Here is a 25,059-nt window from a genome sequence, read left to right on the forward strand (position 1 = left end):
AAAAAAAATTATATTACGCGTGTGAGCGCACACACACACACACACACATCAGAGACAGGAAGATAAAGAATAAAGCAAATGTGGTCAAATGTTCATGTTTGGGAAATCTGGGTAAAGGATATCCAGAAATTCTTCAGACTATTCTTGCAACCTTTCCATAAGTCTCAAATTATCTCCAAATAAAAATATCTGAGTATATATAAATATATATTCTTATGCTAAGTGTATGAACGTGGGTGTGTACACTGAATAGCTTCTGTTGCAGAGAAGCAGTGACATACAAAAACATATATAGAAAGAACAGCCTTCACCCCAGTCCCTAAACGTGTATGCCAACAGCACTCAGCCAGATTTCTGCAAGCTCTAGAAGAGGTCGAAGTATATGGGGGCCCTGCATATATAGACAATCGCACCTGACTCCAACACCAGTGCAAAAGTAAAACAGTCCAAGGGGATAGAAGGATAGTCATTTCGGCAAATAGCACTAGAAAGATCATTCGTATGGAAAAAAGATGACTTTGATTCCGACATCACACCCTAACAAATTCAATTCACAACAGATTAGAGACCGAAATGCGTATACCCAACCTACAAAGCTTCTGGGAGAAAAAAGGAGAAAATCCTTAGGACCCAAGTTTAGGCAAAAATTTCACAGACATGATACCAAAAGTATGACCCAAAAAAAGAAAAGATTTGAAAAACTGGACTTCATCAAAATTTAAAATTTCGGATCTTTGAGAGATGCTGTACAAGAAGAAAATATTACAAATCCGAGTTCTGATAAAGGAATTATATTCAGAATATAGAAAGAACTCTCCAGACTCACAGTAAGAAAACAACCAAACAACAGAGTCAATGGGCACATGATTTGAACAGACACTTCACCAAAGAGGATATATAAAAGGCAAATTAGCATATCAGAAGATGCTCATTGTCCTGTCATAAGGGAAATTAAAATGAAAGCTCCAATGAGGTGCCACTATACACCTATTAGAATGGCTAAAATTATTAAAAGGGACCATGACCTCTTCATTAGGAGCCTCTGGTGGGAATGTGCACTGGTATAACCATGTGATCCAACCATCTCAATTCCTAGGTATTTGGCCAAAAGAAAGCAGATATCCATACTAACATTTATATACAAATTTGCATAGCAGCTTTACTTGTAATTGCCTGAAACTGGAAACAGCCCAAATGCCCAGCAAAGGTGAAAGGGCCACAAAGCGTACTACCCCCGTACGATGGGACACCACGGAGCGAGAGATTGATATATGCAGCCACGTGGATGGAAGGCGACATGATCATACCAAGTAAAGTGTGCCACGTTAAAAAAAAAAAGAGTATATGCTGCCTGATCCCCCTTGCATAAAATTCCAGAATGCAAACGAATCTGAAACAAAGAGCTCCTGGTTGCCTGTGGCTGACAGGCTAGTAAGAGGCGGGAGAGAGGAATCACAAAAGAGCAGGGAAACACCTTCAAGGGCTGAATTCGATGCTCATTATCCTGATTGTGATGGTTTCACAGGTGTATACATATGGCAAGACTCAGCACATTGTACAATGTGAATAGATGCGGCGTATCACGTGTCAATTACACCTGAATTAATCTTTTTTTTTTTAAATTATACGAGAAGCCAACACCACTGTGCAAGAATCGAGGAGCTCTGCCGGTTGGAGGCCCGCACAGGAAGTACCCTTAAGAAAGGAGAGCCAGCCAAGGAGGGGGAAATAAGCTGTAAGCATCCTCGCCGAGGTACTAGTCATAAATCCTCATTAAGGCAAGAAGGACACCGTGTGCTGGAAGACTGTCTTCCTCCTGGGTCATGATAAGCGTTTCCATTAAGCAAAGTTTCCCAGAACGTGATAAATTAACTTGTTTCCTGGGAAACATTTGCTAATAGCAAGTGTTAAAGGGCCCCCCGTCAACAGAACAAAAGGTCAAGGTTGGTCTACCTTCCAGAGTAGAAGCCAGCAGGAGCAGCAGTTTCATACAAGTTGATGGCACTAGTGTCACCCTAGCCAGACAAGGTTCCCCTCTCAGTATCAGTCCCCTCAGCAACTGACCCCACTGGAGGTCCAAGGAAGACTCAACACCAAAGACAGCCTACGCCTCTTGCCATGTGTTCTCAGGAGGTTCCACTTGACCTACAGAATAACCCACCCGCGACAGGAGGAGGCCACCTGACATCACTGGACGACTTACCTTGAATTGATCGACTTTCTCAAGCTTTTCCAAATCGGGTACCAGTCTCACTCCATCTTCTAGAGTTTTCAGAAATTCTACTTGAAACTCTACCATTTCGGTTAGATTTCCAAAGAGCACATCAAGCTGGAAAACGGAAAAGAATTTAAGCCACCCCATACTTCACTGGTGTTCAGAAACTTTATCTGCTTCTGATTTCAAAGTTTTTCTATCACTACTTATAAATTAAGATCATGAGCCCACCACCGGGGGAGGGGGGATTGGGGCAGGGGGTGGGGCCGCTCCTTACTCCCTGGGTGCAAGCCAAGAGCAAAACACGCAATCATTTCATCTATTTATTACAATTAAGCGAATTCCAAATGTTTTCAGTACTGTGCGTGTGCCTCACTCCCTCCTCTTCACCAAGTCAAGCTGCAGTGGGACCCTCACAAAGTTTAGACGATTTCCACCATACCTCATCTTGGGTGAGGAAAGTTTCTTTTTGAAGAGGTTTTAGGTATCTCTCCATGAGACAGTTTAAGTCCTAAGGGTTGAAAGGATATCTCATTAGCGCGTCTAAAAGCCTAGAAGGAATCTAAAGGAGAAAAAAACTGACTATGTCCCAAATGCTAACATTACATACAGTCTTTAGGTCATTAAGTTCCCTTAAAGCAGGAGTGAGCCAATCTTTTCAGTAATATTTTTAGACTCTGCAGGCCATGCGGCCTCTGTCACAACTGTCATGGCAGCACAGACAACACATAAATGAATGTGTGTGGCCGTGTTCCAATAAAACTTTGTCAAAACAGGCAGAGTGCTGTTTGGGGCCTAAGGGCCATAATTTGCTGACCCCTGAGTTAAAGACTAAATAGATTAAAAACAGATCACACTGTTGTGACATATAACTAAATTATATAGTTACAGGAATAGATAACCATTATAGTCATAGGAATGTATTACAATGTGTGTATTGTAATGTATGCATAATGTATGCATTATTAGTTATATGTATTATATAGACATTATGAATTATATAGGAATAAATTATATAGTTACAGGAATATAACTAAATATCTGAACACAAATGAGAATACAAAGAAAACAGACACCCTCTGCCTAGACTCAAATTAGATACTGAAAATAATACCTTTAAATCTTTCAAAAACTAAATTCAATTTTAGTAGTAGCCCATCAACAGATTTAGAAAGGTCAGAAGGCTCAATGAATATTCACCATCATCTCCTTTCTGGATTGATCAATTACAAATGTCGATGAACTGCTCTAAGAATTGATGTGCTTGCTTAAGATGCAGGAGATCTGGATGTTCAGAAGAAAGGCCAGATTCCACAGGAGACCAAATCTAGTGTAAGCCCACAAAGTCCCTCATTCAAAACGAGGAGGGAAGGCAGGCCCTGCAGGAAAGGAAGGTAGACCAGCAAGACGTACTTTCACGTAGGTGCGCTCCGTCTCCAGGAGCTCGCAGATCACCTTGCGCAGCTTGTCGGCGTCCGTGAGCTGCCTCATGGTGGCCAGCTGAGGCCCCGTGGTGTCCTGAGGAGATGGGCTCGGGTCAGAGGGGTTCATCTCATGCAGACTGCGGCAAAACGCGGCCACCTGTTCTGTGCTCTTCGGAGCACAGTTTAAAAGGCAAGGCAGATGAAGTTACCTCTCACAAGAGAGACCTGTCTGACATCTGTTCCGCCTAAAGGTGTCCTTCTTGGTTAATGAACTGTCACACGTGAATTACATCTCTCCTTCCCCCAGACTGCTCTACACATATGACAGCTCACTGAACGCTCAAAACACCCATAATGACAATTGCTAACATATTCTGAGTGCTCCCCACATGCCAGGCATTTGTCTGATGTATTTAATCCTCCCACATGGTAAGTAAGGGCTATTAGCATTCCTATGAAACAGCCCAGACAAAAGAGGCCCAGAGAGGTTAAGTAACTCATCTGAGATTGCACAGCTTTGGCACAGCTTGAAAACGGCAGAGCTGGGATTTGAACCAGGCAGTGTGGATCAAAGCCTGTGTTCATAACTACTCTGCAAGAAGCTTACAAATAAGGAGAGGGAGATACAGAAAAATGAAAGGCATTTTGCCCCAAATACAAGGCTAATTATCACAGCCCCCACTTAAGTAAACTATACTTCCTCTGCCATTTCCAGAAGATGATTTTATAAGCTAAGATTCTTTCTGGCTCTGTTAAAAACTGGCCCTAAGGCAACTTTCTAGATAATGATAGATACCCATATATTTTAAGAAAAAAAAAAAAAGTTTCTGTCTCTCCAGCTTCTCCAAGCAGAAAGACACCTCCTCTCTCTCGAAATAAAGGCTGTTGGGCCCTGAACAAGGCTTCAGTGGGGGAGCTCAGCCCCCACCTAATCTCCGTCCAGGATGATTCAGGTAGAAGTTTCGGGTTCTAGGATTCTAAAATTGCAACTTTTCCAGTTATGCAAAAGAGTTCTCCAAAGCATGGGTGGCAGGCGGGCAGCTGCAAACCCGGTCGAATTAGTACTTGAGCTTGAGTACTTGAGCGGCATATAGCAATCCCCTGGGGAGCATGCCCAGAGCACCTTCCAGAGCAATTCAGTCAGGACCTCCGGGGTGGAATGAGCCAGGGTATTGTTTACAGCTCTTGCTGGAATGCCTCCGGAGACTATTGTGTAGCACAAGATCTAGTTTATTAATATTTGCCCAAATGTACCATTCTACAAATGTTCGCTGGATAGCTCCTTGAAGACAGGCTGCCTGCTTACCCTCCTCTCCCTGGCTTCCCCCGTCTCCTTCTCCCCTAGGCACACAGTATTCCCAGCAAACACGGGTGCAAATAAAGAATTCCTCTATCACCCACCCACCCAGGAAGAACATGAGAAGAACATCCTCCCCAAAACAGCAGTTGCTGCCCAGAGCTGAAAGTCAAGGCTGGCATTTGGTGCAGGGCAGAGGAGCTAAACCAAGGGTATTCCATGGGGGCGATCCCTTAAACACAGAGGAAACAGGCAGCCAGCATTAACATGGCTTCCCCTCACTGGCATATCCCAAAGGGAAGGGAGCCCAGAATAAAGGCAGTACAAGGACATGGGAAATCAGAACTGAACAAGGATGCACTCACAACAATGCCATGACAGTGAGGAGGAGAGCCAGGACCCAAATCCACATAATTATTATTGCTTTGGGTTTTGTTTTTTTTTTAAGATTTTTTATTTGGGGGGGAGGGGCAGAGGGAGAGGGAGAGGGAGAGGGACAGGGACAGGGACAGGGAGTCTCAAGTAGCGCGGAGTCCGACACGGGGCTCAATCCCAGGATGCCGAGATCACGACCTGGGCCGAAACCAAGAGTCGGACACTCAACCAATGGCACCACCCAGGCGCCCCTATTTCAATTCTCTTACAATGACCACAGCTTATCTGTTGCCAGCACTAACCCTAGTCTTAGGTGCCAGAAGGTATTAGTCACCTCTCAGGGGCACTGTTCACTGCTGTCCATGGATTCAGTGTTTCAGGCATTGTACATCCCCACAAAGAATTCTCCCTTCAGGGGCTAACAAAAAACTCACCAAGATGGGCTGAACTGTTTGCTATGTGAATTATATCTCAATAAGAAATAGGAAGAAAGAAAGAATTTCATCAAAGCTTGTTTCTGTAGAAATCAACTAAACAGTTTTATTCAGTTATATTAGTATTTTACTAGCTTGTTCTTAAACATCCAGTTAAATATGACTTTGTCTTACAAATTACACAGGAATGAAAGACCCATGACCCATCATACAAAAATGCTTGCACATCTTTTAAATGATCCAGTGATAACTATAGCAGGTCACTGCATTATAACATAGACATGATGGCGGGGGGTAACCTTCAGAATTAAAATCCCATGGACAGCCGATGAGAACGAGTGGCAACTAAGAGCCCTCCAGCTTTGCCCAATTGTCCTTTATTGCTTCAACTCAGCATCCTGCAAAAGGAACCTAACACAACAAACGTATAACTGGCACCTTCCCTCACACAGTGCTTTTCTCATTGGCCCAACAGTAACCAAGCCGTCTGTCACGTATATGCAGATTAACATCAAAGCTACTCCTCATGATAAATAAATCTATTGCTTCATTCCCATCAGTGACGCAATATGACTTTCTACAATTTTATCATTTCGACAAGTTGCCATGGGAAATCCAATGTCCTCATAGGGTACACAAAGGGTGCCCCATACTTCCAGGATGGGCCAAAGTTACAACCTGGGGACTCAGGCAAATAGCAAAGGCAGGAAATTCCAGAAGATGCTTCTCTTTTTGCTTCTAATTCTCATCACACTGACCTGTTGCCATTCTCACCTGTATCTGCATATAATAGTAGAAGACATGGGATGGATTTTCTAGGTTTCCTTTCCCTCTGTTTCACCATCAATGCTCTGAGGTTTCCATTTTTAAGAGTGTGAGTAGAATTTCTGACATTGTGTGAAGTTCACCACTTCTAAGGTCTGGCATCCGTATGTTAAGCACGCCCAAGGGGAGAGCAAAAGGTTAGTGGGCTGTGGGCTAGGGCTTTGGTGCTCTAAACCTATGCCATAAACCTAAAGCCCTGTCCTACCCAACCTCATTCCCAAACATCCAGCCTGCTCATCTTTCTCCCCCTCTGAGCCAAGTTCTGGAGTGCAGGGAAAAGCATCCTATAATTGAGCATCCCAGGGACACCCCCAAATTTCCTGAACTCCTCTTGTGAGAGTTCAAAGCCTTAGGTATCCCTCCCTTTTTAGACACAATCCTGAACTTAAGATAAATTTAACCAGGTGCTCTCTTACATGGCGGTGGGGCAAAGCGGTCCCAACACGGGCAACCCTGTTCAAGGCATTCGAGGTATGAACTCTCACAAGGAATATGCACAGAATCTCAACAGACGTAATCTCTTCACTCTCAACTACAGGTTATTTAAATAAAGAATAAAAAAAAAAAAAACAGAATTCCAAGTTGCAATGCATACCGTCACAGCATGTTTTGCAAGGCTCTTAATGAAATTTTTACTTGGAAACCATTAAAATGATGTCATCAACTTTGAGAATTCTGCTTCACTAAAATATTACCTCCCCCAAAAAACATCCATAGAAGGAAGTATGAAAGGCAGGTCTTTTCTAAAATAACTCCAATGCAGAGATTTTATATGTTGTGGCCCAACTTGTAAGTCCCCCCGGTCCTATACCGTGGCCAGACTTTTTTGCATCAAGATCCATGGAGACCTTCTCTGGGTAGCTTAGCCACAATGTAGGGTTTACGAGGGGCGCAGGGCTCTCCCTGCTCGGTCACTGAGCGTTCTGCACTGTCCTCTTTATCCTACACTGAGCTCTGCAGCCAGAGATGCCTAGAAAGGTGGCTGCCGTGGGAGGTTCCCCACACACTCCTCAAAGCCAAGTTTCCTGGAACTGGGACAGACCGCGAAAGACTGCTAAGGAGACAGTCGAGGTTTCTGTCATGGGAGAAGCGCAAACCTCTCCCCACTGGAGGGCTGCAATCAGTCACCCTGGAAACAGAAAAGCACTTTCGGGGCACTTCAGAGCTGCCAGTTTAAAACTGTCCAAGGTAGCGGAGCTGTTCCACTGTCAGGCCTAAGAATTATCCAACCAACATGCAGAGAAGAGTACATAATTGCAGGAGGAAATGGGCCACTTTACTGAGGCCAGCATGAAGCTCAATGTTTATAATATCACTTTCTTCCTGTGGAAGATGAAAAGAAAGTACAAAAAGAGGGGGGAGGCTTTTAAGTACACACTATTGACTCAAGCTACCCAGCTGTTTAAGCTTTTCCTGTTATGCAACCACTAAAGGCATTTCTATCTGTAGATGAGTTCAGAGTTCTAAAACTGTCCTTTAAGTCTGACCGACTTAACACATCCCACAGATTTAAAAGGGGCCAGAGTGGCCTCAATTCCTAAAACCTTTACTTAAGCTTTTTTGGAGACAAACACCAAAGTCATGTTCTCTGTAATTTCAGAGACCGCTATCTGCAGTGGTCATTTCCCATCACCTTCTCTGTCTCCTTTTGAACACACGTTGAAGAAGAAACATCCGAGAAGGACGAAGGCTTAGTTGGGTCCATCAGGCGTACTCAGGGCCAAATTTCAAGTTTCGTTAAATGACATAAAATCGAATGGTGGACAGACTCCAATATGAATACTGAATGACTAAAAAGTTTAATCGGATTTGGTTAAATTATTCCTTGTCATTAACCCACTAGCTTTTCTTACCAGGGACTCGACATTTACTACAGAGACTGACATGCACAATCTAAGTCAGTGGACATTAAACCACTGTCACGACCCCTGAGCCAACACTTCTATCACCATCGCCTTCTGGTCAGGCAAGCAGAAATAAAGTCAAAAACACTTAAAACTTTACAGGAGGCCAAGGTGAACAGCCTTTTTCCAGAAATGCTTGATGAGGACTCAGACGACTCAGACCGAGGTAGGGATGGGGGAGATTTGCCATACACCTCGTACAAACACACTCACAATCTCAACCACCAAAAGAAAGAAGAATTCGAACGACACCCAGTTTCAAAAATACATAATACATCTTTACGCCACTTAAGAATGAACAAATAGACAAATGTGAAGATTCTGGGCAAATTCAGCTTCGTGCCAACTACCAACGCCCACCCCTCCCCCATGCTAAACTATATATTCTTAATCAACAAGGGGATCTGGAAGGTAAAAAAGGATGCGATCCTGGGGAAAAGTGACAAGCAGAATCACCATCATTTGGACTGCAAAGCATTTCGCTGGAAAGCTGTCACATAAACAAGGTTAGCAAGAGAGAATTCAAACATGCTCACCAGATGAAGTGTCCGATACATAGAGTCACCGGACTTGTCATTGTGTTCGATCCTGGGCTTGCGCTTTATTTTCCACAGTGCAGACATCATCAGGAATATATTCTCATGGTAATTCTACCACCTGACGTGTTCCGCACAGGAACAGAAGTTTCTTAAAATACCCCAAGAGCGCCCAACGCCTTCCAGTTCCCCAGGGAGCACCCTCTCATACAGACAGCCCATGCCGGCTCGCCCAGGAAACCTACTGCCGCATCTCAACGCAGACAGGACGGCAGCTCTGCGGCCCCGCGGCCCCACGGCCCGGCGGCGGCCTCTGGGATGGTGTCAAAGGCTAACTCTTGGACAGGAATTCATGCTTTGATTGCACCTGGCTCACCAACAAAAGTTCCAGAAAGGGAGAACCAAAAGAGACCAGAACACAAAGCAGAAAAAGCCTGCCCAGGATGTGAGCGGCTCTGCTCTGCGGACCAATATCAGCTGATTGGCCAGCGTCATGCACTGCACAGGGATATTACCCCGGCCGGCTCAAACAACTTTGAAGACATCCCTCCCTGAGTCGGGAGCAGGCACTGAGAAAAATAAAATGAAAACACGCTGTTTTGGGGTGGTTTTTTTTTTGGAACAGTGTATGTTTTCCCCTTTTCCGCTAATGCTTTGTTACTAAAGCAGACATTTCCGAGAACAATCCCAATTTGGATTAAAAGGGAAAAAAAGATGGCTTTCGGAATGGAAATGTTCTGAAAATTATTCTAATACATTTGCTAAGTGGAAAACAAAATCACAGCTGCCAGGGGGTCTGGAATGCAGAACAGGACAGCCGGGAGCTCATTAGCATTCACTTCCAGAGACAAGAGTAAGAGTTTTCGATTAGAAGCAGAGAAACAAGTGGGGGGGGCGGGGGGGGCGGCCCCTGGAGGCTGTCACCCACTGTCACAAGAGGAAGGAGGTGGCTCACAAAGAGAAAGGCCGCTAGACTGCCCCTGCAGTGTGGGAGCCCCACCCCCACCCCGCGGATGTCGCTTTCCAGTGCCACCAATGCTCTCGCGGCAAGCCTGCAATTATCTACTTGCGGAACCCCAAAAGGCCATGAGGAGCAAAAACTGCTATTTAAAAAAAATTTGAAAACCATATGACACTCCAACCTGCATTCTCTAAATTCTGCCCATTATTTCATAAAGCAGTTCATTCAGGAAGAACAGCAAAAATATTGAATAAAAAAATCAACAGCCCTCACAGATGCAGCAGGAATAAAAAAAAAAAAAAAGGATTGCTTGTTTCATTTCACTCCTTGATTCGTCTGCTTATTTATTTAGCCTGGCGCACTCCAAGTAAAGCTAAATCATCCTTCCACGGCTAAAGGGAGCTTACGACTTAAAAATTAATGTGCGGTTTATTCTCAAGAAAAATTACTGATCTAGGAGACAAGTCAAAAGAATATTTAATCTTGATCAAGAAACTCAAGATATGTGCTTGCCCTTATTTTAAATCATAAAAAAAATACACCCAGAAAGGTTATGCATTAAGAAAATATGTAAGTGGTTCATGAGTACATATCTAATTGACTGACGTAGTGCACTAATTAATTAATTCCTTCTTTTTCCGAAACTTGGTATTTAACACCAGACTTTAACCAATCTGGCCAGAAGGTCGTTTTAGCATAGCAGGTAACAACACAAGGCCTGGTTTTGCCATCTCAGAGCTGTGTGACCTTCACTGAGTTGCTAACCTCTCTGTTCTAATATCATTACCTAAGAAATAGAGGGAATAATAGTATTTCTCTCTCAGAGGTATTGTGAGGATGAGATAAGTTAATATGAATGGTGCCCAATATATACAAGATAGGAAATAAGTGTTAGCTCTCATTTATTGTTAAGAATACACAGTAGGGGGGCACCTGGGTGGCTCAGTCCATTAAGCATCTGCCTTTAGCTCAGGTCCTAATCCCATGGTCCTGGGATCCAGCTCCCCACTGGGCTTCCTGCTCAGCTCAGCGGGGAGTCTGTTTCTCCCTCTCCCTCCGTCCCTCCCCCACTTCCTCCCCCCCCCACCGCGGGCTCCCCCCCCCACCCCCATGCGCGCGCTCTCTCTCTCTCAAATAAATAAAATCTTAAAAAAAAGAGAAAGAATACACAGTAGGACCCTGACTCCAAGAACCATTTGCTCAATTTAAGTTTTTTGTTCCCAAATATCCAAAGTGAGACATTAACTCATTAAAGGCCTCAATTTAGTTAACTAACTTGGGTTGCATGACAAAGCAGTTCAAATAAAGAAGATAAAATGTGAATCGAACCAAAACTAGGGAGTATTTTTGGGTACAGAATCACACAGTGACCCCCAACCTAGTGAAAAGGAATAAGAACTTAAGGTTTTAGCACAGGTCACTGTACTAGCTTTAAAAATACCGACCATCACCCAAACTCGCCATTGATAATTTTGAAGACATTCTCTTTTACGAGAGCCCACCATGCATTTCTACAGTGAAATCCGGGGACGGGGTGTCCTGTTCCTACATCCAACCCTGTCTATTCCAGGTGAGTTTTAGACCTATTCTCTGGAGAAAGAACCATGAAGTCAGCCAGGCAGCCAGGGAAGTTCAACAAAACCTTGGGGTCCCTTCCTTCCTCTCCACTGCCAAACCGACTATTACAGAGGACCCTGTTTAGGACCTCATGACTCACAAAATTTCAAATGAAAACAATCTCAAAATCCACAAGGAATGAGAACATTGGCCTATTACAGTGAGGTAAAAATGATCCAAGTTAAAAAGTATTCAGAAATAAATGTTTTAGATATAGGAAAAATAGCTGTAATCCTAAATCAAATTAGAAACTGAGAATAAACATTTTTAAGTTCAGTAACAAAGTGATGTAATTAATACCCTTCCAAACATCTTACCTCAATTTGGAAATAATCCACTTTTCTGGAGGGTTACTGTCCCTCCCCCCACCCCCAAGTGCCTAAAAGTAAAGTAAGGGCCACACACCTAAAAGGTAACTATAAGCAAGTTTTTGTTTGTCTTTTTTGGCTTTAAATGAAATACGTCTATTTTCATTCACCTGTGTTTTAATTAATAACCAACAACATAAAGCCTTTTATAAATATCAAAATTACTTTCAAATACTAAGTTTTATACTGTGCTCAACTTAGGACGCGGAGAACGGTGATCCCATCTATGATGGTCAAAGAGACACACATGGGGTAAGGGTGATGTTGAAGATAAAGGCACCCACACGCAGAGAAACGTAGGTTTTTAAAATAATGGTTCATATTTGAATAGCATATTTCCATGACCAACGTGCTCTCCTAAGTTATATTATTTGACACTCCCCCTCCCCCGCCTGCCCCCATCATCCAATCACCGGGCAAAGGCAAGAATCACCCTGACGTTGCAAAAGGGAAAACAAAGGTATAATTTAAAGTTACGTGATTTGATCAGAGCAAGCGACTGGTAGATGTCAAACCAAAGAAAGAAAGGTGGGTGGAGGGATCCACGTACATATGTCAACAACACTATAAAAGGTGAATAAACACAGAAACAGAATCACGTGAGACGCCTGGGTGGCTCAGTCGGTAAAGCCTCTGCCTTGGGCTCAGGTCATGATCTCAGGGTCCTGGGATGGAGCCCCACGTTGGGCTCCCTGCTTCTCCCTCTGCCACTGGCCCCTGCTCATGCTCTCTGTCTCTATCTCGAATAAATACATAAAATCTTTAAAAAAAAAAAAAAAAAGAAAGAAAAAGAAACAGAATCACGTACAATTACTTTTGCTGGGGAAGGGCCTTTGGACAGAGGTAACACCAAGTTTTTAAATTGCTGTATTTTGGAGAGTGCGCTGAGAATAGGCGGACCCACAGAACCCTTTGTGAAGTGGGATAAAAGCATGATGAATTATGGAAAACAGATTCACGGTCTTCCACCAAAGACTCAGAATAAGGGCTTTCTCACAGGCCTCGAACAACTGAGGGGCACGCTGTATAAATAAAGAAAAAGATCGTTTCTTTCTCTTTCACGTAAAAACCACTCACGTTTAACAAGAGCCAAACACAGATCATGCAAAAAGAGTTTGCTGCAGAAACCATGCATGGCAAGAAAGTCTATTTGGCTCAGCCACGCACACTTTGGATGCTATTTCTTCAAACACAGATGGAAATGTGAGAGGGAACCAGGTGAAATGAGATGTGAACTCATTAAAACTGATTTCTGCCCTATATTCGCATGTATAGGTTTGTTATCGAGGCTGTAATTGGGATTTGGTTTCTTAGTGACATCTCAGAGGTAAAAACACTCGGTTCCGTGGAGAGGCCTTCTAACCACCTACAGCTGCAAAGGTGACCTGTCAGCTGTGATTCTTCGGTGGTTCGACACGTGGGACGTGAAAATGAAAATCTCTCACCTTGCTGCTGTGATCAGTTTCATCTGAGGATTCCAAGTCCGGCCCTTCGGTCTCCTCCAGAGCAGTCTCGGCGCTACTGCCCTGCTCGCTGCAGAGGCCGTGTCCTGTGAGATGAAATCAGACGAAAATGTGGGTCAGCATGGAGAGCAATTGCTAAAAGCCAGGCCTCTGCAAGGGGGGCACCGGGTCAGGCCCCCGACATGTACATACATTGTCAGACCCTCCAAGTGGGAGCTCCACTATCTCGGCTCAGTAAGTGTGTTCTGTTGTGTTTATTGTTACTACTATTATTTTTATATGATAATGCGTACATATATATATACTTTTTTAAATTTTATAATACATAATTGTATCGTATGTTGAAGCCCTAACCTCCCGTGTGGTGGTGTTTGGAGGTGGACCCAAGGACGATAAACATTCAGTCCATAGCATGTGTGATGTCTGTTTTTGCAAAAGTCTGGCCATCTATAAACCTAACACCATACTTCCATACTTCCCAACATGTCCTATGCAAAGATGAAGGAAAAGAACATGACAATCACGGTCCTCTGGCGGGCTTCTCAAATTTAAAGAATATCTGAACCCCTAGGGGATCCTGCTTTGCAGATTCAGATTCAACAGGTGTAGGGTTGGACCAAAACTTCTGCATTTCTTACAAGCCCCGAAATGACACCAATCCATGTGGTCCCTGGACTACACCTGGGGTAGCCGGGTTCGAAGACATTTAAAAACCTGGATCAGGGACGACAGCACTGTGACTACAAATGGGCAAGATAGAAAACGAGCGTGAAGGAGCTACTTTCTGACTCTGGATGAACGCCTCTGTTTGCAAAGAGGTTGCTCTATTCAGTGACGCCACCAGACTCAACATTGGCTCGGCATCACTTTCTGTTCGAATTCAAAGTTGGCCGCAAAACAGGGAGGAAGCCGACCTCTAAGCAAACACTTATGCTCCAAGGCTGCATCCTCTGGTCCCCTGTCCTCCTCTGCAGTGAAGCACCGACCAAGTGAACACAACTAGATGGAAGTTTCCGGCCGTGTCCTCCCTTTTGCTCTGGCTCAAGAATTTTCTTTTTCTTTCTCTTTCTTTCCTTCCTCCCTCCTTTTCTTTTCTTTCTTTCTTTTTTAAGATTTACTTATTTACTTGAGAGAGAGAGAGAGAGAGAGTGCGAGCATGCACAGTGGGGAGGGGCAAAGGGAGAGGGAGAGAGAGAATCCCAAGCAGACTGCCACGCTGAGCACAGAGCCTGATCCCACGACCCTGAGATCATGACCTGAGCGGAAACCAAGAGTCGGACGCCCAACCAACTGTGCCACCCAAGCACCCCTGGCTCTAGGATTTTCTGATTACCTGCTCCCTCTCTCATTTGGTGGTAGTGGTCAAAGAAAGAAGCTCAGGTAACTTGGTGGCTATCGACTATGTCATATTGTTACCCCCATGGGAAAAAAGGTGATTGAACACTTTGCATGGGGGCAATAACCCAGATGCTGGAGCCAGGAAAATAGGGCAAGAGTTGATCCCCAATGTGGAGGAGCAGATAAGCTCATTAGGGACACTTTGCTAAGTGCACTAGGCTCTTGGATCACAGGAGCCACAGCTCCCTCAGCACCACCCAGAGCAGCCAGGCTGCACACCATGCAGGGGCACCATTCCTACTGTAGTCTGCAGAACGGCAACCCCCAGACGGCACAGCCAGATGCTCTGAGCCTACGTATCTCACATGTAACAAAGTGCCCGGGTACAGCTCATGCTCACCAAACAGGGGGAAAACAAATGAAGGGATTTTCATTGTTAATGATAGTGTGGGGCTAGGTATCCTGGAGGGAGGGAGAGAGAGAGAGAAAGAGAGAGAGAGAGAGAAAGGAAGGAACGGAGGAAGGAAGGAAGGAACGAAGGAAGGGAGGGGATAGAAAAGAAAAAAGAAAAGAAGAGAAGAAAAAAGAAAATCCTACTTCTACAAAACACTTAGGAATGCTAAATAAAACATAACAAAATCCTTTTAAACAAAGAACTGAGCTCCAAGAAATCCCAGAGCCCAAAATGAAGACAATAAATTAGGAGCTGGTAGGCCAGTCTGAAAGCTGTGGCAATGCTGAGTAAATCCATCAGTCCCCAAACCCTAATGCAGTGTTTCCCAAAGAGAGAGAGAGATCTATTGGTGGTAGGAGATGAACAATTTGGGGGGGGGGGGCAAAATCGCACGCTTGGCAGGGACACTTGAGTCTCTTGGCTCCTGGGCAGTAAATACAATTAGCACTCCCTGGTCTCTGTGCCAATAAAGATGCACCCACACATTTCCCAACAGCAGTACCATCCCAGTTTGGGAACCAATGCCCTGGAGACTCTCGTTTCAACTGTAAAGACATGACACTGAAAACAGGTGTCAGATCCGTACAAGTTGGAGAGTTAGAACTGAATCTCCCACGTTCATATGGTTCCCCTGAAGGGCTATACCCACAGTCTAAAAAGATGTAAAAAGATAAAAGAAAAAAGTATTCACTGGCAAAAGGGAAAGGAAGGGGGGGAGGGGCGAGGGGAGAGGAGGGAAGGGGAGGGGAGGGGAGGGGAGGGGAAGGGAGGGAAGAGAAGAAGGAAGGAAGGAACAAACAAAGGAAAGAAAGCTTGTCTGATTCTGCCTACACTCCAGGACAGAAGACTAGGGAGGAAGCAAGGGGGGGGGCGGTGTTTCTCCAAAGATGATAACCACGGGCTGGCCCCACGGGTGCTTGAGACTCAAATTTACATCATGACTGCACCCAGGAGAGTCCAGGAAGTCCAAGGTCAAGGGGCTCACAGATTCAGTTCTTGGTGAGGACTGGTGGAAGGCCACCATCTCAGTATATGCTTGCATGCCTTTTTCCTTGTGTAAGGGAAGAGTGACTTCTGCTCTCTTTGTCTCCTGACAAGGACACTAATCCCATCATGGGGGCCTACTCTCACAACTTTATCTAAACCTAATTTCTTCCCAAAGGCCCCAACTCCAAAGAACAACCACATCGGGGCTCAAGGCTTCAATAGATGGATTTTGCCAGGACACAAACATTTTGTCCATGATATTCAAGATGAAAAATTGCCTTAAAATTATTGTAGATATGTATTCTAAGGGCTCCAGCAAAGACATAAACGAAATCCCTCTGGAGGAATTCACACTTAATGATGGTATCGTATAATGTCCAGAGATAAAGCTTGATCAAATAAAAACCCATAATCCATTATCATAAAACCCAGAAAGAACCAGATCCCCAGGAGTGAGAAGCAGCAGACACAATAAGCAACAGAATAAGATTCCCAAGGAATAGTACTGCAATCACCAGAGACAGAATGTCAATTATATTTAAAAAAATTTTTTTAAAAAGGAACAAGAGAAAACTTCAAAAAAGGTCAGGTTAATTAATAGGATTTTAAAAATGAGAACTATAACCACTCAAATAAAGCACTCAATAGTGGGGCACCTGGGTGGCTCAGTCAGTTAAGTGTCTGACTCTTGACTTTGGCTCAGGTCATGATCTCAGGGTTATGAGATCGAGTCCTGCATCAGGCTCTGCACTGGGTGTGGAACCTGCTTGAGATTGCCTCTCTCCTTTTCCCTCTGCCCCTCTCCCTGTTCTGTCTCTCTCTCTCTCAAATAAATAAATACATAAATAAAATCTTTTTTTTTAAAAATTTATTTATTTATTTGAGAGAGAGAGAAATAGTGAGAGAGCGAGCAAGACACGGGACTCGATTCCAGTACTCCAGGATCATGACCTGAGCCGAAGGCAGATGCCTAACTGACCGAGCCACCCAGGTGCCCCAAATAAATAAATAAATCTTAAGAAAAAAACAAAAAAACTCAAGGGGCACCTGGGTGGCTCAGTTGGTTAAGTGTCTGCTTTTGACTCCAGTCACAATCTCAGGATCCTGGGATCAAGCCCCATGTCAGGCTCCCTGCTCAGTGGGGAATCTGCTTCTCCCTGTCCCCCTGCCCTTCTGCCCTGCTTATGCTCTCTCTCAAATAAACAAATAAATAAATAAAAACATAAAAAAACACTCAACAGATAAAATAAAAGGTAAAAATAAAAATACAAAAATAAAAAAGATAAAAATAAAAGTTCAAGAAAGAATAAAAGGTCTATCTGAAGACATGACCTCACTAAAGCATAGAAATCTTCAAATGCTCAAACTATCAACACAGAATTGTATTTCCAGCTAAAATATTATTCAATAAGAAGACTATAATGTTCTCTGAGGGAGAAAGTTCACTACCAAGAGAACCTCACTAAAAAAACTCTCTGAAAGGGTGTGCAGGCATACTTAGGAGATACTGGGAGTATGGTTCCAGACCACTGCAGTGCGGTGAATATCACAGCAAAGCAAGTCAAATGAATTTTTTGGTTTCCTAGTGCATGTAATAGTTCTATTTACACTACACTGCAGTCTATTAAACGTGCAACAGCATTAGGTCTAACAAAGGTACTTATCTTTTTTTTTAAAAGATTTTATTTTTTAGTAATCTCTACACCTAACATGGGGCTCTAACATACAACCCTGAGATCAGGAGTTGCACACACTCCCATCGACCTAGCCAGCCAGATGCCCCCAAAAGTACATTATCTTAATTTAAAAATACTTCATTGCTAAAAAATATTAATCACCTGAGCTTCAAGCAAGTCATAATCCCTGATCACTGATCACCAGACAAATAATAATAATGAAAAAGCCTGAAATATTGCAAGAATTCCCAAAATGTAACAGAGAGACACAAAGTGAGCAAATGCTGTTGGAAATGTGGTGCCAACAGACTTGCTCAGTGCAGGGTTGCCACAAATTCTCAGTCTGTAAAACACACAATATCTGCGAAGCGCAATATAGCAAAACACAATAAAATAGGGTAGGCTTGTACTTTGGGTGGGGACACACACACACACACACACACTCATGCACACACACAGACACATACACACTCATGCACACACAGACACACACAGACACACGCACACACTCATGCACACAGACACACACACACTCATGCACACACTCATGCACACACACGCATGCAGACACTCACACACAGACACACGCACACACTCATGCACACAGACACACACTCATGCACAGACACACTCATGCACACACACTCATGCACACACACACACTCATGCACACACACACAATCTGATAAACAGTAAAATAATAAAGAGCTGAAGATACACATGTGCAAGTCTTAGTTTGTAAAACAACACCCCACACACTCCAAAAAAAGGGGGGGCACTTGTAGGTCACAAACATGTAAGACACAACTAAACCAATGGTGTGGGTGATTATATTTAAAGCATTTCGTGGCCCTTACGTGCTTCAAGAGGGAGGTAAAAAGACTAACTTTGGTCTTTGTTATGTTAGAAATTATGCTAACATTTTAAGGGTGGCCACTAAAGAACAGAATTAGATTACATAAAACCAAAAGTGGAATTTAGAAATCCCATCCCAAAGAGGGCAGGAAAGAAAAGAAAAAACAAGCAAAGACAAAGCCAGCAAAATGAGAGGATAGAAAGGAGTCAAAAGACATGGCTCCTCTAAATAAATGCAAAGTGAACTAAACTTGATACTTAAACTTTATGTTTAGGTAAAAACAAAACAAAACAAAAAACAGTCCTACCTACAAGCAATATGTAAGAAACAGACCTAAACACAAAGATACAGGAGACTGAAAGTAAAGGGAGGGGAAAATACAGTTAGCTAACGTAAAGAAAGCTCGACAAATGTCAGACGAAACACGTTGAGTCACAATACGAAAATATATCGATCATTATTAAGCTTGATCCATGAATATATTTCAAACCCTATTCCTAAGAATCTGTGAATGTACATTTTCCCCAAGGATTAGCAATTTCTACAAACAGGCCACACCTCAGACCACAACATAAGTCTCAACAAATACCAAATCATCATCATTCAGCTACAGACCACACTAACAGAACCTTTGGTGAACTCAAGTTGTTACGAGGGAACAAAAGCCAATAACATCAAAGAGTTTTAGAGAAGGAGAACTAGATTGTGATAATTCCCCTACCAGATATTAACATGTATTATATATTATAAAGTTGCAGTAACATAAAGCAATGGAGAATTAGTAAGGAAACAGGCCACTAGCACAGAAAGCCCAGAAACAGGGGCACTTGGGTGGCTCAGTCAGTTAAGCATCTGCCTTCAGCTCAGGTCATGATCCTGGGGTCCTGGCATTGAGCCCCACGTCAGGTTCCTTGCTCGGCAGTGAGCCTGCTTCTCCCTCTTCCTCTGCCTGCAGCTCTTCCTGCTTGTGCTCTCTCTCTCTCTGTCAAATAAATAAATACAATCTTGGGGGAAGGGAAGGGAAGGGGAAGGGGAAGGGGAAGGGGAAGGGGAAGGGGAAGGGGAAGGGGAAGGGGAAGGGGAAGGGAAGGGAGAAAGCAAGCCAGTCCAGAAACAGTCTTCCCACACACGGAGGCATGATATACAGCAGACGTGCCATTGCAGATCCCGGGGAAGGGAATGGCATATCTGATAAACACTATTATGACAGCAGATTACTCAGATGGAAAAATATCCAGTTGCACCCTAACATACACCATTCACAAAAATCAACACCAGGGAGGTATAAATCAGAAGCATGTGAATAGCCCAAAGTATAAAATCTTTTACAAGAAAATACAGAAGACAATGTTTGTTACCTTAGGCAAGAAGAGGGTTTCTTAAAAAAGATATAAAAAGTACAAATCATATGAGACAGAAAACCAGATTTTATTAAAATTAAAAACTCTTCTTTGTCAAAAGCCACAAGACAAATACTGAGAAAAGTTATCTTCAATGCATAACTGGCAAAAATGTTAATACCTAGAATATAAAGGAATTCCTATATATCAGAATCTGTAGGTATATAAGATTCCTTTTTTTTTAAAGATTTTATTTATTCATCTGAGAGAGAAAGAAAGATCATGAGCAGGGGGAGGGGCAGAGGGAGAGGGAGAAGCAGATTCCCCGCTAAGCAGGGAGCCCATGGGGCTCGATCCCAGGACCCTGAGATCATGACCTGAAGGCAGATGCTTAACTGACTGAGCCACCCAGGTGCCCCAGTATATCTGATTCTAAAGCATGTATTCTTTTTTACTCCACCACGTCATGCTTCTGCCCTTAGCTGAAGACAAAAATTAATAAAATAGGGAAGAGAAAAAGCAATGTAGCTTGTGGAAGAGAATCTGCAAGGGTGATATTCTATCAATCCCTTAGGGCACAGATTTGTGTGTTACTTTTTCTCCACCCCATGAATTGTTTCAATAAACAAAATGTGACCTAGATGGTGACACATGAATTCCAAGCTAAGACCTCAAGTGTCCTTGCAATTTCTGGTTTCACCTCCAGGATCTCTGCGCTCACCATACAAAGAAACCACAAGCTAGCCTCTTGAGGATGAGAGGTCTCAGGCAGAGGGGGGTTCAGTCAACTAATCACCAAACATGCAAGGGAGGTCATCTTAATCCAGCCCCGGTCAAGCCACCAGATGATACAGCCACATGAGTGACTCTAGGCAAGGAGAGCAGAACAAGCACACAGGTGAGCCCAGCACAAAAGAATGAGCAAATAAAATGATTGTCTTGGGATAGTTTGATACTTAGCAGAAGATAACCAATGAATGGGTAAGGGGGATTTAGCCATCAGTGAAAGCCAGAGAGGCAGGAATTGATAGCTTCTCTGAAGGGCCTCCTAGCCTAAGAATCATGTGGAACAACACCACTGAGTTTTTTGGCAATCCCAAGGCAGACAAGGCAACATCCTACGGCAGCTCCCCACACCCTTCACTACTAGACACTTTCCTCTAACAACAGACACTGAAGGAATTCTCCTCTTTGTCCGGGAGGTAGCAGGCCCTGTTTACTCACCAGTGTGCACACACACACGCAGATGGCTCTGCTCACCGTCAGAGGGATGGGAAAGCTGAAGATAAGGCTGAGAGGTGGTTGAAGCAGTGGTCAGAGCAAGGAACGGCTACCTCACCTCCACTCCAACCCCACATTTAGCCCAATCTCCAGCATAGAGGAGGTGCCCGGCCGCCATTTTGGCAGCACAGAGAAGTGGGGCCAAATGTGAAGAGACAAAGGATCAAAAGGGGGCTGGGCGGCCCCAGGGGATGAGGAGGCATGGAGCAGGGCTGAGGCTGGGAAGGACAGGACCTACTGGCTACGTCCACAGCCACCATAAATAGCATGCATTGTTGTGAACAGGTCTGATCGTTTCTTCACTTTTTAGAATGGTTTTCATGTCATAATAATGTCCTTGAGACTGAGAAACCTTTGTGACCAGCACGTCCCACTCACCCCTGACAGGACAGACACATCAATCTCAGCTTCCATTTAGATTTCTCTTTAATTTATTCGGTTGAGACACATTCACTCTGACTCCATTCAAGTCTGCTCAGGACTTACATTTAAAGAAAGAAGATAAAACTCTTTCACTTATGCGATGCATTAACAATGGTTATTAAATAAGCGGATTCTCCAATTCAAACGTTTCCAAAGAAGAACCAATTATAACACTGATTTTCTGAACGCTTTGATTAATGTCTGAGTTTAAATCTCTGTGAGAAAAAAATGATTTGAGGGCCAGGGGGTAAGAAAAGGTTAGATACTGCCAATAAAAACGTTCCGCTGAAAGTTAGTCACTAGGCCAGGATTTTATTTTGCTTTTCAGTCCTTTTTACTGTCCTATAAGAATTCCAAGAAACACTCATAACATATATAGTAAGATCAGCGTAAACACCCTCTCCACAACAAAGCTAAGAAACCAAAATAATGAAAAAGAAAAAAAAAGAATTAGGGAGAGCTTAACATAGACTATGAAAAAAACCCTCCAACTTTAACTTAGCAGACAAATAACTTCTTTCCAGCCAAACTTCACAAAATCTCAGCATCTGTTTCTCTATGGAGAGAAATTTCTAAATCCATGAAAACTGTAGATACAGGCATTACTGATTCAGTGAATTGGTTGTGAAAGTCAAATAATATAAGGTTCATTTGTGTTCTTTAAAAATATACAGACGGAAGCTCTTAAATTCTCAAACCCCCCCCCCAAGATTTGACGGGTGTCATCCACCCAATGCAGCTGGAAATCATGACTCTCCCAGCAGGGCCCCAGGAAGCAGGCCAGGTGCTGTGAGACAAAAGCCTAGAACCCAGACAGTTTACAAAACACACATGGCTCCAAATTTTATCAACAAACAAATAGAGGACCATGTGCTCCTGGTATCTACTAGACGTTAGAGCCTCTGATGGACGGAGGGGGCCATATTGGTTTGTAAGGACATAAATGTGTGCGGTTCCTCTTTCTTTGTTGCCTCTCCCTGTGGCCTGATTGTCTTGTTTTCAGAATCAATCTGCAGACAATCTGCACAGAACAGAAGTCTGGAATAGCCTCTTCCATTCCACAGGCACTGTAGGGAAGCACGCTCTGCCCACCCATCGAAACGTTGTCCACGTGGGGCGCCCAACCATTCCTTCTCTAACCAAGGTGTTTCAACTCCCCTGCTGTCACGGAAGCTTTTCCTGTTAGAACAAACGCTGCTTAATCTACTTCCTGCAGGAGAGATATCTGCACTCGAAACAGACTCCAGTCTTCCCCTTGGCATCACACAGATGTGCCTGAAGTCTATCATGGGGCCGGGGCCCGGGCGGGGGCGGGAGGGGGGGGAAGCTGACTCTCCAGACCCAACGATGGCCCCAATTGTCTTGAACTCCTATGGGCCCGAGTTCGCTGCAGACGCCCGGCTCTCCCTGGCTCAGTTTCTGGAATGACCATTTTTCAAACAAGACCCAACTTCAGTTTGCCTAGCCCTGGCATCTTTATTGGAACACTGAGCTAAAGGAGGGCACCTGCTTCACCCCAACGGGTCAGGTGGAATTTTAGGGAAGATAAAGCGGAGCTGCAGTCACCCTAAAAATGGAATGGATGTGAGCCTTGATGGCAAAATTTAAAATGCAAGACACAACAGATATTCTGAAACCTTGGAAAGATACCATCGATGCCACTGGTACCGATTCTTACAACTTGCAGAAGATGTGGGCTTTTGCGTAACGACTGACTGAAATACCTTTGTTTCAGGAGTTAATTTCAGTGATAAATATCTTATGCCAGAACAGTTTTACTCACACTAGGGAGAAAGGCCTCAAAATAAGCATTTATTTGTTTTTTGCTCTTCGCCTTGACTCAAAAGAGGGGGAGGGGGAGGGAGATGTCAGAAAAGGGTATTTGTGGGGCGCCTGGGTGGCACAGCGGTTAAGCGTCTGCCTTCGGCTCAGGGCGTGATCCCGGCGTTATGGGATCGAGCCCCACATCAGGCTCTTCCACTGTGGGCCTGCTCCTTCCTCTCCCACTCCCCCTCCTTGTGTTCCCTCCCTCGCTGGCTGTCTCTGTCTCTGTTGAATAAATAAATAAAAAATCTTAAAAAAAAAAAAAAAGAAAAGGGTATTTGTGTTAGAATTCCCTCAGTAAGTGTTTTATAAAACCTTTAAAAATTATTTTAGATCCAGATTTGCTTTCCTATACTGATGTTCACTTTGAATATTTCCCTAACTGGGTGAGTTAGGTTTACCTTCTGATAAATCAGGCCAGTGGCTCTCAAACAGGGGAGATTTTGCTGCTCAGGGGACATTTGGCAACAATGGAAGATATTTTGATTGGTACCACTTGGGGCAAGGGGCTACTTACTACTTACAGTGGTTTGTAGTAATGCTGGTAAACATCAATGCCCAGGACGCCCCCCCCCCCCAACAAAGTAGTATCTGGCCCAAAACGTTAGTAGCTCCAGATGAGATCAGTATTCAAAATAAATCACACAGGCACATTCAAGAGGCTTTTTGGAAACCTCACACAAACAGTTTTGCAACTTCCTATCCCAGCTTCCCCTTTGCTCCAAGGTTCTTTCTATAATAACAGTCACTCAAGGGACTGTCTTTTTGTCTAGACATCCTTCCTCCATTTTCTTACCAGTATGCCAGTAAACAAATACTAAAAAAAAAAAAGGGGGGGGGGGGTGAAAGTAGCTCAAGAAAGATTTCAACAAGGACCCATGGATGGTCAGTGACTGAGAATGGGAAACAGATTCTTAGAAAGAACACTCAGGGTGAGGCCCCTGGATTTCCAAGCCAACACAGCAACCCATTCACCACCCTTCCTTGCCATACAGGGAGAGCAGGTTAGAGATGCATTCCACATCACCTAACAGATTTTCATTACGAAAATCTCAGGGGTGCCTGGCTGTCTCAGTCGATGAAGAATGTGACTCTTGATTTCCAGGTCCTGAGCTCGAGCCCCATGTTGGGTGTAGAGATTACTTAAATAAATAAGTAAATCTTTAAAAAAACCAAAATCTCAGACCACAATATGATATCAACAAATACCACTACAGATGGTTTGCATGTGACCATAACATTCCAATCACCTTATCATTCCATCGAGACAACAAAAAGGGGATCAACAACCAAAGGACAGTAGGTGACCCGGGATAGTGGATCCCAATCCTAGCTGCACATTATAATCCCCCGAGTTTTAAGCAGCCACTACAACAAATGCACCCCAGGCCCCAGTCCAGACCATGTGAATCATGATGTCTGAAAAGGGGCCCAGATGTCTCAGCATCTAGACTACAGAAT

The 25,059-nt window shown here is 43.8% G+C and overlaps 1 protein-coding gene across 3 annotated transcripts in view; it reads right to left on the bottom strand.

The window, feature by feature from the left end:
* Positions 1-25,059, bottom strand: part of TIAM1 (TIAM Rac1 associated GEF 1) — a 369,342-nt gene that overhangs the window by 27,944 nt on the left and 316,339 nt on the right. For 2 of the 3 annotated variants that reach the window (XM_087861760.1, XM_045785501.2), the window contains 4 exons: positions 13,402-13,505; positions 3,629-3,808; positions 2,658-2,726; positions 2,204-2,329 (listed from right to left, as the gene is read on the bottom strand). In XM_087861760.1, the coding sequence (XP_087717886.1) occupies positions 2,204-2,329; positions 2,658-2,726; positions 3,629-3,808; positions 13,402-13,505 (479 nt within the window). Of the gene's footprint in view, positions 1-2,203; positions 2,330-2,657; positions 2,727-3,628; positions 3,809-9,010; positions 9,435-13,401; positions 13,506-25,059 lie in introns of those variants that run through there. The other variant, XM_045785502.2, reaches the window with a different exon arrangement.

Source organism: Ursus americanus, chromosome 4, assembly GCF_024610735.1.
Source record: "Ursus americanus isolate L20-20 chromosome 4, mUrsAme1.1.p, whole genome shotgun sequence".
NCBI lineage: Eukaryota > Metazoa > Chordata > Mammalia > Carnivora > Ursidae > Ursus > Ursus americanus.